This window comes from Lissotriton vulgaris, chromosome 8 (assembly GCF_964263255.1).
Source record: "Lissotriton vulgaris chromosome 8, aLisVul1.2, whole genome shotgun sequence".
Classification (NCBI taxonomy): domain Eukaryota; kingdom Metazoa; phylum Chordata; class Amphibia; order Caudata; family Salamandridae; genus Lissotriton; species Lissotriton vulgaris.
The window spans coordinates 1,460,626,319-1,460,640,509 of record NC_141696.1 but is presented as its reverse complement, the minus strand read 5'-3'; the positions used below and the strand labels follow the sequence as shown (position 1 = coordinate 1,460,640,509).

General features: G+C 44.8%; 1 protein-coding gene across 2 annotated transcripts in view; it reads right to left on the bottom strand.

The window, feature by feature from the left end:
* Window positions 1-14,191, bottom strand: part of TEX55 (testis expressed 55) — a 600,480-nt gene that overhangs the window by 419,621 nt on the left and 166,668 nt on the right. For both annotated transcript variants that reach the window (XM_086935534.1, XM_086935533.1), the window contains exon 6: window positions 12,472-12,528. In XM_086935534.1, coding sequence (XP_086791660.1) covers window positions 12,472-12,528 — 57 coding nt within the window. The remainder of the gene's footprint in view (window positions 1-12,471; window positions 12,529-14,191) is intronic.

Below are 14,191 nucleotides of genomic sequence, written 5' to 3'. Positions count from 1 at the left end.
GTCCCGCAGGTGGGGTGCGATGACAGCGTCGGCCTTACATAGGGAAGATGTTCAGTTAAACGTTTTGTATCAATCGTAACCCTAGCTATTCCCTCTGGAAGCGAGTGAGAAAAGGGCGGATTGGCAACATTTATTTCAATTTTAGCTCCTATTGTAATTAGAAAACAATGTAATAGTTCCCCGTATTATCAGCTGGTGCACCTAGCATTAGAGCAGAATCTTGAGGTTTCAACTTCTATAACAATATTTTTAATAACTTGTGGAATATGGTTGTATTAGAATTGGGTAAGGACATTAGGTCTTTTGTGAATAAAAAAGGAACTGATTACATGTTTGTTTGAGCTGGGGATTTCAACAAGAGTAAATGTCAGCACCCCTACAGCTTAGTATGTGGCTACACAGAATGTTATGGGAACAACCAACCCCATGTTCCTCATGATTTGTAAGGGGAATCCTTAAATGAACTACTGTATAGCTTAGACATGGAATTGTTAGAGCAAGAAGGGGAGCCAAATGTAGTTCTGATACGTACTTTCCCCTGGAATGGGCACTGTTCCACCATAGACCATATGCTCATCTCTGAAACCAAGCCCTATTTGATCAGATCACTTAAGATAAAACCATCAGTACATAGTGACCATTCGGTGCTTAAGCTTACACTTAATATATTCTTCCGCAAGACAAAGTGTACTAAATAAGCAATATCCATTAGACCAGTGGATAGAAAAGGGGTCAGTTTAAAATGGGCAGGAATTAATGGAAATAGGCTATTATAATCCGTAGTTACGGAGAACATTGAAGATTTGACATCTGTACAAAATGGTAAGTGAACTATGATAATAGCTTTTCAGAACACTGCAGTCACAGTAGCAGATACGGAGGGTGTTGAAGCAGGAGGAAGTAACGGCGTTAACTTGACTGGTCATCGTGAGGGAGGAGTCAAGGATGAAGCCCAGGTTGCGTGGTCCGTGGGCTTGGGAGGGGAGCCCAGAGCAGGGGGCCACCAGGAGTCGTCCCAGGCGGAGATGGATGGGCCGAGGATGAGGACTTCCGTCTTGTCTGTTTCAGTTTCAGGCGGCTGAGCATCATCCAGTCCGCGATGTCTTTCATTCCGTCCTGGAAGCTGGCTTTGGCGGAGGAGGGGTCATTGGTGAGGGAAAGGATCAGTTGGGTATCGTCGGCATAGGAGATGATGTTGAGGTTGTGCTTGCGTGCGACGCCGCAGATGATCTTGGAGGCTTCTGCGAGGAAGGGCGGGAGACGCACTCTTTGGGTTCTGTCAGAGAGGAAGAAAGTGATCCATTCCAGGGCCTTTCCTTGGATCCCGGCGTGGCGGAGGTGGGTTGTCAGGGTGCGGTGGCAGACCGTGTCGAACGCAGCCGAAAGGTCGAGCAGGATGAGGGCGGTGGTTTCTCCGTTGTCGTGCAAGGTCCTGATGTCGTCGGTGGCTGCGATGAGGGCGGTCTCAGTGCTGTGGTTCGCTCAGAATCCGGACTGTGATGTGTCGAGGGAGCCGTTCGTCTCGAGGAAGGCTGTCAGCTGTTTGTTGACGCTTTTCTCGATGACTTTTGCGGGGAAGGGGAGGAGCGAGATGGGGCGGAAGTTCTTGAGGTCTGAGGGGTCTGCGGTGGGTTTCTTCAGGAGGGCGCTGATCTCTGCGTGCTTCCAGCTCTCTGGGAAGGTGGCGGACTCGAAGGAGTTGTTGATGATGTCCCGAAGTTTGGGTGCGATGATGGAGTCGGCTTTGTTGAAGATGTGGTGTGGGCAGGGATCGGCTGGGGAGCCCGAGTGGATGGTGTTCAACGTGTGGATGGTGTCTTCCGTGCTGACCGGGATCCAGGCGCGCAGGGTGGTGGTGGGGGGCGTAGGTTCGGCGGCAGGGTACGAGTTCTGGGCGCCAAAGCTGTCGTGTATGTCGACGATCTTACGGTGAAAGAAGGTGGCGAGAGAGTTGCAGAGGTCTTGTGAAGGCGTGATGTCGTTGTTGCTGGCGTTGGGGTTGGAGAGCTCTTTCACAATGTTGAAGAGTTCCTTGCTGTTATGGGTATTGTTGGCCAGTCGTTCTCTGAAGGATGACCTTTTGGTGATGCGGATCAGCTGGTGGCGTTTGCGGGTGGTGTTCTAGAGAGCGGTTATGTTTTCCGTTGACTGGTTGTGGTGCCAGGCTTTCTCGAGGTCACGGCAGGACTTCTTGGAGTCTTTGAGATCGTTGGTGAACCATGCGGCTTTCCTGCTGTCCAGGTTGCTAGGAGGGTTTTTAGTGGAGCAAGGGCATTGGCGCAGTCGGTGATCCACTGTGTGAGGTTGCGGGCTCCTTCGTTGGAGTCCGTGGTGTTGGTGGGAGGGTTATGGCGCAAGGAGGTGGTGAGTCGGTCGGTGGTGATCTTACTCCAGCATCTACGGGGGGGTTAGACGCGGGCGGTGGTGGGTCGTTGTCAGTGCTTAATTTGTAAAATATGAAGTCCAGGTGCTCAAATATTTGTCAGAGGCCACACCCACTTTTCCCCTGGCTCCGCCCACTTCCTCCACAGTGGGCCCTTTCCTCCCCATAGCCCCTCTGTTCCCTCCACCAGACCTGCAAACGCCCTTACAGCTCCCTCCCTCCTGCTGTCTCCACACACCTGCAAATTTTCCCCTCTTGCGCTCAGCCACTATCTAGGCAAGCTCTAACCCCCCCATCCCCTTCTGATGGCTCCAAGGCCTGTAAACTCACCGTCTTCTGCGGCGTGTCCCCATCTCTTCAGATATCTACTTGAGGCCTCCTCCCCCCTCAGCCCTGATCATGACTCCCCTTCCCCATGTCAAGTTCTCGCCTGGTTGTCCCCTACTTTCCTTGGGTCTTTTCGCTATGCCTGACACCTCCCCATCTTACACGCCCTTCTGAACCCCTCCCTCCCGCAGGCCTGCACACTTGCTCCTCTCTTCTGCTTTCTAAACATAGACTCGCCCCTCTTTCGTGCTCTCTCCTGCAAGGCTGTCCTGCCCCCCTTCTGGTCTCCAGTCTCCTGACATCACCTGCCCTCCTCAGCCCTCTCCAGGCAGGCCTCCAATCCACCATCTCTCCCGCTCTCTCCTCTGTCCATACTGGGAGGGATTTCCAGGACAGCCCCACCCCGCTGTTTAACCATCTCTAGGAATGCACTGCATACCTCCCTACAGGGAGGTGCCCCAATGTGACGTCAACTCACCGCCTCAGTCTACAGACTAACCACTCACCACCTGCCAACAAGCCTTTCACCCCCACCGACCCTCAAACTCCCCTGGAAGGCCGCAGCCAGGTCCGTGGACTGAGGCCTCGTGATTCTTGCAGTGTTCTTCACACCTCCCACACCGTGCAAATCACCTTAACAAAAAGAATATTTTCACACCGTTTATTCCTTTCATGGGTTTAATTTCTTTTGAGCCTAGCCAAATAAAAGTAAAATACGTCAAACATGTACAGAGCATGCTTGCCAACAAACCTTTCACCCCCACCACCCCTCAAACTCCCTTAGGGGCTGCAGCCAGGTCCCTGGGCGGAGGCCTCATGATTCTTGCACTGTTCTTGAGCTTAATTATTGTGCCAGGAACATTCTTGCATGGCTGGCCCGCCTGACCCCGTGGATGTAGGATGTATGCTTGTGAAAAGTTCAGTTGGTGGGATATTTGGGTATATTTTGTTTGCCTTTCTTTCAACCTGGTTATCGCCACGTAGGGTTAAAATTGTACATGTTAGACTGTACATTTCTGTATTTTGTGCAAGGAATATTGTTGTTCGAAAATAAATTTGAATAAACTGCTTGTGTAGACAATCAGAAGCAATAAGAAACATTTAGAAATGTGTCCAAGAGATAATCCTGTAGCTTCAGGGGAGATGATTTGGAAGAGGTTACACAAAGACAGTGAAACTACCCTTTACATAAATAAAATAAAGTAGGAAACGTTACCTTGAAAAGGGTGCTGCTGGGTTTTGCTGAAAGTAGAGAGCACTTGTGCATGCAGAATGGCGTAGGCCAGTCAGTCTACCTTAATTGTAGCGCTGATGCCGGGGCATGTGGCTCCTACCCCTCATAACCCTCACTGTCTTATGTAACGCATTCTTTATCTTGATGTACACACCTGATTTATTGCCAATGTAAATGTGATGTAAAGCACTCTGACAACCTGCAGAGGAATGAGTATTGCTAAAGTGCTTTAAAGAAATAAAAAAAATAGTGGTATTTAAATTGTTATTTTGTGTAAATACTGGGGCGACCAACACATCTGGCATTCTTACAGTGTATGCATATCTCATATAAACTGGGACCTAACAAAATCAAAAGCATTTCCTTGATAAATACCTGGACGATTTAAAATGTGGCCCAGCCAGGATACGCCAGGAAAAAAGAGACCTAATGCCCCCTTAATTTACGATTTTGTTATGGGCAAAGCAGTAATCTGATAAACCCTCTCCCACCCTGCACCTTGCTGCTGAGGACAAAAGCAGAACGTGCAGGCGCTGCTGAAAGTGTCAGGAAAAATACAACATGACCAGTTCTGCACATTTCTGTGGGGCCCAACGTCTTGGCACGCCCTGTCTACCCTCGACACGAGCCCTGCATTCATCTTTCACACATCCATCCTTATCTGAGCAGGAGTATTAAAGAAGTAGTCAGGAAGGGCAGGCTGCACAAAGTGAGCACCTTTGGCGGCCTTTGAGTGCTCTCTACGGACCTGGAACGGAGACATTACTTGCTTGCAGACGGAGCTACCAGAGCGGGGTGCCAAGGTGCATTCATTAAATAACGCATAACACTTGAGCAGACGCTGTGCAGGTGACATGACGTCTGCATTGTGTGTGAACTGCTTCGTGGTTGCGCCGCAGTTCTTGCGGAGAGGGGGCAGATTACAGTGACTCATACGTCGTTTAAAAAAAATATATTATTGCCTTAGCTCACCTGCTTTCTTCCCTGGGCACTGGGATGGTGTGCAATGATTGGACGGCACCTTCCTCAGGGCAGCTGCTCCAAAGGGTTGTTCAGGTTCACGCTTCACCACCGGTCTTGCTGGGCACGTTCACGCGACCCCCTCCTGACTCCTGTGAGTCCTGGGCAGGGCCGTCCTATGATGACAGACTGACTGGACTGTGGATATTTATTGAATTAAGCGTGGGAGAGGAAATAAATAACAGAAATGCCCGCCCAGTATAAATTATTATTAATTATTATTAATTAGTATTAATTATTATTATAAATTATTCGTATAAACAGTTCACAGCATGCAATAATCATGATTCATAGTTATTTACCACTTATAACAGCCAAATTCAGTCGGTAATAATATCACGACAGTTTGCCTATTAATCATCTCCCAAACAGTATACTATGCTGTGAACTGTTTATACGAATAATTTATTTAACTGTGAATTAATTTGAAACTCTCCATTTCGTGAATCTACCTGTATTTAAATAATTGATGAAGGTCTTTGTTCACACTTGAAACTGTGTGTAAATAACTGTTTCACATGAATTAAGAGAAATGAAAACATGAGGATGTAATTATTTGTCTCACCTTAACTCCGACTTTCTCATCTCCATCTACTACTATACTGTGGAATGAATGAGACCATGTAATCTATACGAACCCAAGATGAGAACTAAAACATTGGTGTAGATAGACTTTAGTAATTATTAATTAAATTGAACTGATAAATTTACATATTGTAGGATTAATATCCATTTGAATAATATAGAAATGAACCTACTACATGATGGCGCTTTAGATATAAGTATACCTACAGGAGTCCAACATGGCGCCCGAATGGGACGCCGGTCGAAAAAACGTTTGCATACTAACCCACTAAGCCACTACAAGATGGCGCGTGGTTTAAATAACATAGAAATGAACCTATTACATGATGGCGCTTTAGATATAAGTATACTTACAGGAGTCCTACATGGCGCCCGAATAGGACGCCGGTTGGATAATACGTTTGCATACTAACCCATTAAGCCACTACAAGATGGCGCGTGTTTTGGTAGGATATAAATAGGAATTCCAATATGGCGCTGGTGCAGAAAGCCAGATAGGGGAACGCGTTCGTGGATAGACGAACACGAAACGAGATAGAGGTATGTACGAGGAGTATTCTACCTGTGAAAGCTAAAAGTTAGAACTGAATAGTTTTAAGTATACAATTATAATAGGAACATTTGATCTTATACTCGATCATTATTACAGATCGAGAATATGGTAAACCGATTACGTTGGAAGATATGTAAAGACTCCTGTAGAGAATAAATTTAAAGAAGAAGGGTAAGTGTACGATTGAGAGTCACAGATGTTTTAGTTTGTTTACATAATAACTTGAGATACTTTTCTAATTGAAGTCTTTGGGATTCCTTAAATTGCAGGGTCTTATACTTCATATTCGAAGTACGAAGATATTGAGTAGTTCAACAGGAAACTTATCAATACATGTGGATTACGGTGAAGAACCCCTTATAATAATTTTTTGAAAATAGCGTTTAAGCACCCTAGTTGACCTTTGCTTTGGGTGGTGACTAAGAGTTTATATATACTCCAGAAAACATGAGATAGAACAATACGTGATTAAGTATTTTGAGATTAGGCATTACTCAAGATGTGGGCCGACCATCTAAAATATAGGAGTATGAGATAGCTGATCCCCAATGGGGCATTTTCCAATCTATATATGTTTATTCGATACGAGCAAGAGGATTTTGGGTTGCATATAATTAATACTTTGGACTGAATGCTTGAAATTTAATTGTATTATTTGGTGGTGGCTTGCTGAAGACGTGCACATATCGGGTGTATGTTTTTCCTGGTATTTTCTTGCCTGGTTCTTTTCTGCTCATCACGGGATTCTGGAAATTATTAGATTTATATGTTAATGAATAATAGTGATGCTTATTTGTATTATGATTTCAGCCCTGACGAAGTCGATGTGTAAATAATTAACAAGACGAAACACGTGTTGGCTGAATAATCTAATGACTTCTGTATGTGGAATGTGGAGGATTTGAATTTGGAAAAAAGAAAAAGAAAAATCCATGATTTGAAGGACTTTCGTTGATAAATTATTGTGGATTACCAACCTGGAACTGCTTCAGATAAATCCAGTGGAACTTTTTTATTTCTGATATTGAACTGTACAATTTGAGTGCTCAGGAAAATTAATAAGTCTTTTTTTTATTTCCCTTTGAACGTCCAGACAACAGCCCTTCTAGTGTGGTGATGGGTAGAGCCTTATTCCCCACCCCACAGTCCCACGATAACTGACGGCTTCTTTTTTCTCCCTTTTTCATAAGCCTCCGGGGTAACACCAACAAGACGGAAGAGCAACATCTAAACCCCACCCGAGAATCGAGAAGACAGACCAGGGAGACGAGGAAGGAGAAACATCCACAGTGATTTCGAATACCCTACATCCTGACAATAAAACACATTCTTTTGGAAAGTACATTCAGCCTCCACGTCTGTTTATCCGGCCCGCACTCCCACACCTTGGTTTAGGTATATATTTATTTATTTGAAAGGTTTAATATAGGGCTGGCTAGACCTATGGGTATCAGTGCGCTTTACAAGAGCAAAAACAGTACAATAGGTATAAACAATTGTTCAGGGAGAAGCATAAACAGACAAATACAACACAATAACTTGATTTAGATATAAAAATGGACAGGTACAAGCAAAATACATGAGAGGGGGCAAAAGGGAAAAACGAAAACAGTCAGATTAAAACACAGCAAGTGGTATGGAAATAAAAAGGGAGGGACAGGGTAATTAACATGGGAGGCGGGATGCGCATTTTTACAAAGGTAATAAGAGACCACAAGAAGGGCTCAGCAATATAGTGAGGTGGTGGGCCTACAATACGGAAGATTAACATGATATGAACGACTAAATAAAATAAATGGGGGGAGAACTAGTTAGGAATAGTAGGGAAAAGAAGGGTAGTGATGGGAGGTGAGAGATGGGGAAATGGGGAGAGGGTGGAGTGGGTGACAGGTACCAGAAAAATTGGCTGCTGACTAATAAAGTGGGGGGGGGGGCAGGAGAGATAAGGGATAAAGGCAAACAGGATCATTAATACAGGAGGAGAATAGAGAGTAGGGTCAGAGGAGGGATTGTGAACCAAGGTATTTGTTAAGGAGGTGGAATTTAAGGTCTTTTTTAAAGCTGAAGTAGGATGGGTTGCAGCGCAGGTCCTTAGAGATAGAGTTCCAGATGTTCGGGGCATTCCCAGAGGAGGAGCGAGATTGGGTACATTTCTTATTGAACAAAGGGGGTATGAGGAGAAGAGTGTTGGTGCTTCTCGTCGGTCAGGAGCACCCTGCTTTGTTGAGTTTATAGGTAAGGCAAAGCGGGGTTTGTTGTTGAAGAGCTTTGTGTGTAATGCAAGCAGTCTTGTAGAGACATCTGCCTTCAATGGGTAGCCAGTTGAGGACTTTGAGGGTCGTTGAGATGTGTTCAAATCGTTTGCAATCAGTGATAAAAGTGGAGCACGGATCTAAGGAGAGCTAGGTGTGCTTTAGGGGTTCCGGTGAGGATAGCGTTGCAACAGTCAAGTTTGGAGAGAACAAGAGATTGGACAACACATTTGAAGTCTTCTAAAGGAATGAAGGGTTTAATTTTCTTAAGGTGTCGGAGAGTAAAAAGAGCTCCTTTAGCAGAATTTTTTATATGGTCATTCAGGGTAGGGTTTTTGTCTAGGGCGAAACCAAGTGATTTGGCTGAGTGGGATAAGGAGAGTGAGCAATTAAGGGCATTGAGGTCAGAGATCCAGCTTTGGATGGGGAGTCAGTTATTTTTTGGGGAGAAGAGAATGATGTCTGTTTTTTCAGGTTCACTTTGAGATGGTTAGAGAAGAACCAGTCCTAGATCTTACTCAGGGCGTTATTGAGATGAAGCATGTCATAGTGGGATCTAATCTTGTAGTAGAGTTGTGTATCATCAGCATAGAGGTGTTAATTGATTCCAGCTTGTTTCAAAATGAGGGTAAGGGGTTCCATGAAGAGGTTAAAGAGGGAGGGGAGAGGATAGAGCCCTAGGGAACACCCAGGGAGACAGGTGTAGGGCTGGAGAGGCAGTCTTTGATTTTGATTTGTTGTGTTCTGTGCTGAAGGAAGGAGGAGAACCATTTGAGGATCAGACCATTAAGGCCAAATCAAGCTTTAAGTGAGTTCAGTAAGGCAGAATGGTTAACAGTATCAAAGGCTGCAGAGAGCTCAAGGAGTATAGGAAGGCAGGATTCATCATTATCGAGGGAACATTGAATGTCATCCACGATGTTTAGCATAGCAGTTTCAGTGCTACAACGTTTTCTGAAGCCAGCTTGAAGGGAGTCAAGTAAATTGAAATTCCCTATGTGTTTGTCAGTAGCGGCCCGTGGATGGAGTTCCGCGGGGCGGTGGGCGGAGAGGAGGAGGGGTAGGGTGTGGGGTAGTAAACTACAGAATACGGGCAAAGAGAGGTAAGTAAACAAATAAATAAATAAAACAAATTTCAATGCGCGCGCTGAGTTGCCAAATGCGATGACGCGCGTGCAGCGAAATAAGTTTTATTTATTTATTTGTTTACATACCTCCATTCGGCCCTATTCTGTAGTTTATTACCCGGTCTACAACTCAGGAGGGGAGGAAGGTGTTTGTTTTCTAACAATATGAACAGTTCGCCGGGCTGTTTTTTGGTACGCTCAAGTTGAGCTCGTAAAAAGGTTGCCTTTTCCGAGAAAATTTGTTTCTTGTAAATTGATCTGCCTGATCTGAAGAGGGAAAGGTGAGGGGCAAAGGGGTGTTTTCTCCATGATCTTTCAGCCAGTCTAAGTTGTCGTCTTTTGAGATGGAGTTCCGGCTTGAACCAAGATTTGGACAGAATTTTTATTTGGTGCTTAAGTTTAAGAGGGAATATTTGGTCCAGGGCGTCGCTAATGGTTTAATTAAAGTGCTCTGTGAGTTCATTAACATTTTGGGTGGGAGGCGAGAGAAGTTGTGCTTGGAGTTTAGATTCAAGAACACCAGGGGGGATTTGTTTGAGGTTTCTGGTCCACTTCAAGTGTTTGGTATTACTGGTAGGGAGTAGTAGGGCAATGAAAGTAATCAGAAAAAGAATGAGGTGATGGTCAGATCAGTCTATGGGGATGATGTCGGAAACGGAGAAAAGGTCAGTGCTGGAAATTATAGCATCAAGTATGGCCCCTTTGTTGTGGGTTGGTTTGCGAGAAAGTTGCTTAAGGTCTTTAATCTCTTGAAGGTTGGAGAGGATAGCCATTGGGTGTTCATTTAGCCAGGTTTCTGCCAGGAAGGCAATGTCATTAGCCTCAGAGAGGATGGCTTCAAATATTTCCATCACATGACGGACTGCAGATCGGCAATAAACAAGCATGCAAGATAGGAATTTGGGGTTGTAATTTTTAGGTTTGTAAGAGCGGATGGAGGTAAGTTGGGCTGCGGGTCGAGGAAAGATGGTAGAGGAAGGGATTCGTTTAATGCCCATAATCACTGGGACACTGGCAGTTTTGCTAGGGTGGATGCAGGAAAGTTGGGCTGGAGGTCAAGGAGAGATGGGAGAGGACGGTGTTCTGTTTATGCTCATAATCACTGGGTTGTTGGAGTAGGGGAGAGGGAGGTCAGTTGTTAAAGGCTTACGAAGGTAGGAGATAACTAGGTTGGTAATGTCAGAAGTGGAGAGATAGCTAGTAGCACGGACTGGTCTGTGAGTACGATTGTAGAGGGGGATAGTGGGCCACTGTATGTGACAGGAAATTATATGGTAAGGGCGAAATGAGTCAGTAAGATTAGAGATTTTTAAGGAAGTGGAAGAAAATTGTTGTGTTCGGGTCCCTGCAGGCATTCTACAATTCAGTAATAAGTTATTGCAAGGGACCAATATAACAAGGTTACTTGACTATCGTGAATAATAATAAGGACAGATTTTACCTGGCCAGGCTTCCAATTAATCCACCATATTGCTGCATTTCCTAAATCAAAGGCATGGTCCTCAAATTTACCCAAGTGCCCAAGCGATGAAAAAGCTGGTCAATCCACTATGAACTTCATGCTGTTCTGTACATTTTATAAAGTCATAAGATTAAGAGTATTCCATCCGTTATTTTTAGCCCAGGGTCTTATTTATTATAGGATGGCCTTTGATTTTCTTAGGAAATTGCCAGATGTTTACACCTGTCACTCCATTGTACCCTTTATTCAGAACGCAATCAGGAGACGCAAAACCTTAGGGCACCTAGATGGGCTGTGTTATGAGGCAGTTTAAATAATGGGCCAAGATCTTTATGCCTACTTCCTCAGACAAACTAACATGTAAAGCCCTTTGTGTAGCCCCAAATCAAATACTGAGTTTACAATAAGCTCTTTTTAGCTGGAGAGTTTTTAATTATTTCTCTCTGCTGTGCCTTTAACAATTATTTTTATTATTTATTTAAGAGTTTTGATTATTTCATTTTATTTTAGTTGTGCTCTAACGACTATATTACCACAAATTAGCTCATATGTACTATATAATATTTCTCACGCCTACAAGCTTCATATGGCATTAGGAGTAGGATTTTTAAAGCAATTGATATATATGTATGTTTCGTATAATTTTATGTTGATTTTGTTTTATATTGTTTTTTATGACATCGTAATATTTTATGCTGGCTATGGGTGAGAGTTTTTAATTTCTGCATTTGGTTTGTTGTACTTTTATGGATTTCTTGCTAAAATCTGAATATAGGGGTTGATTACGATGGTGGAAGGACTGCCAGCCATGCAGTGGTGGTCCTCCCATACGCCGACCGAGAGTTTGCCCCGCCAAATAAGAATGGCGGGGGGGAATCTCACCACAAAACTTCCAGAGGCAATCCTTACAACTGCCTGGCGGAGCGGTCTACACCCGTAAAATGGTGGCGGAGCCTAGCAGGCACCGTCCGCCAAATTACGATGATGGCTGGTGACAGCCATCATCAGAACCGCCATGGAAAGGCTGGCGGGATTGGATTTTGGGGCCTGTTGCGGGCCCCTCTTGTGTTGGGGGAGGCGAGGGTGCACTTGGGTACCCCCTACATTTCACAGCACTACGTGGCAGCCACTGTGTGGTGCCTGCCACCTAGTGCTGTGAAATGCACAACGTGGCATTTTAGCATCGCAGAGGGTGCTGCTGTCAACAGCAACCGCCGCAATGTTAACACGGTGGCGGTCGCATCCTGAAACGGTGTGCGGGACCACCGCATGCATGGCGGACGGTCCCGGTTTACCCCAGGATGGCAGACGGACTCCAGTCTGTCCGCCATCCTAATGAACCCCAAAGTTTGATTTGAATTGAATGAATGGATATATATATATATATTCATAAATTAATATTGTTTGGTGACAATAAGTAGAGAAGAAACCAGAGGAGCTGCCGATGTCTGCCTATAAATGCAACAACCTTTGCTCGAATAGTAAACATACCACTGATAATGTATTTTATTTCATTAAATGAACTCACCCCTTCCTCATCAGCCAGGGTGGTCAAACTGGGCACCTTGTGAACGTGTATCACTCCCTGAATAAAAAAACAAGAATTGTGTGCGTCAACATTGAGAAGAGCAGTCTAGTACATTTTTACGCTTTTAAAGTTGGTCTTCTCTAGTTGTCACTCATTTTATAGTCAAATATTTTTTATTACAGATAAGGAATACAGGAACTCTGCCCACAACCCAGCCAGGAGACCTCTTTTTTATCTTTTGAATAAAAGAAATGTATCATCTCCAAAACTACCACTAGCCTATTTCTGACCAAATGCACTACTGTGCAAGGGGAGAGGGAAAGGTGAAGGTATAAGGGGCATCATCAGCTATTACTCCAACCTTTAATGTCTATAAAAGCACATAAAACGCTACTCACAAGGTAGAGTAGATACGGGAATGCAAATTACACACAAGATCCTCCTAGGCGCAAGGGAGTTACCCAGTCTTGCTTATTACTACTTGGAGAACCCAAAGGAGGAGAAAACTCAGTCTTCAGCAATGCACTCCAAGAGCGTTAGGTCTCAGGTAATCCTGCCTGGTCATGTTGTTTTGTCTCCAGAAAGGCTTCTGCTGCTCCGACCTGTGTGAACACAAATTGAGGTTCTTTATTTCTGGCCTTCAGTTATTGCTGGCTGCCAAAGGGATGCCTCCATTTACTAACATAACAGGTCCTTCTTTATACACTGGCAATGGTTGGCCAATTATAATCTGGAAATACATATCCCTGTGGATTAATACTGTATTAATGCTGATTCTTTGTTAAGCCACTGCATGTGTACATGACACTATAGAGGGCTATTCAATTCCACAATCACCATGCTTTCCCAAGCTTTCGTTGGGAAGCTTGTAGGCCTTTTGGACCATTACTACCGCATGTGTTGCGCCTGCCAAGATATTCTTCTCCAGGACATTGTGGCACGGGGTCAAAAGAAGTCTGGCCTACTGAAAACTGTTCGCTTCTCTTAGCATTCAAATATTGGCTACTCTCAAAGTATTTCCTATAGTTTCATGCAGGGTCAGAAGCCATCCTGTTTTTGAAACTGAACTGGGCTTCCTTGCCTGCTTCCATTTCATGTACCATAGACTCCTTCTGTGACACTTGTGCTGTCACCCCTTGAAGTTCTCCCTCAGCCTTCAAGAGACTCTTTTGAAGTGAAATTATTGTAGCAACTATTGAGGTCACCTTTCGATCAATGTTTGCAGTCATTTTCGGATGGTCCTGCAGTGTCAATAAAGTGAGGGGTTCAGTGTCCAAATCCCCCACCTCCGTCTTCAGATCTCCACTACTTGTTTGCTGCACTTTGTCAACCATACCAGGCTGGGGTTGCAAGTTGTGGGCAAAAAAGTTTTTAATTTCTCCACTCTGCCTCTTTTGGCTTTCCACTTTAGGGAGTTCCCTCCTGGCAAAGCTTGCCACACTGAGTCCTTTCTTTGAAGTCTTCCCGGCTGGAGCTTTGCTTCACTAGGCACACCTCGCAGGCCGGCGGGAGTTTGAAAATCAGCAGTTCCAGGGGGCACTAACCTTCTCTCCTTTGGCGTGGACGGGGCATCACAGACGGCCACAGAAAGCTTCCCCAGTCCAGCAGGGAGGCCTCCCTGATTCCAGGATGTCCAGCCATCTCCTCAACTCCATTTCAGCTGCCGATCAGGGCCCCAAAAGATAGGGTTGTGCCAGAGATCTGGAAGACCAGGTACACA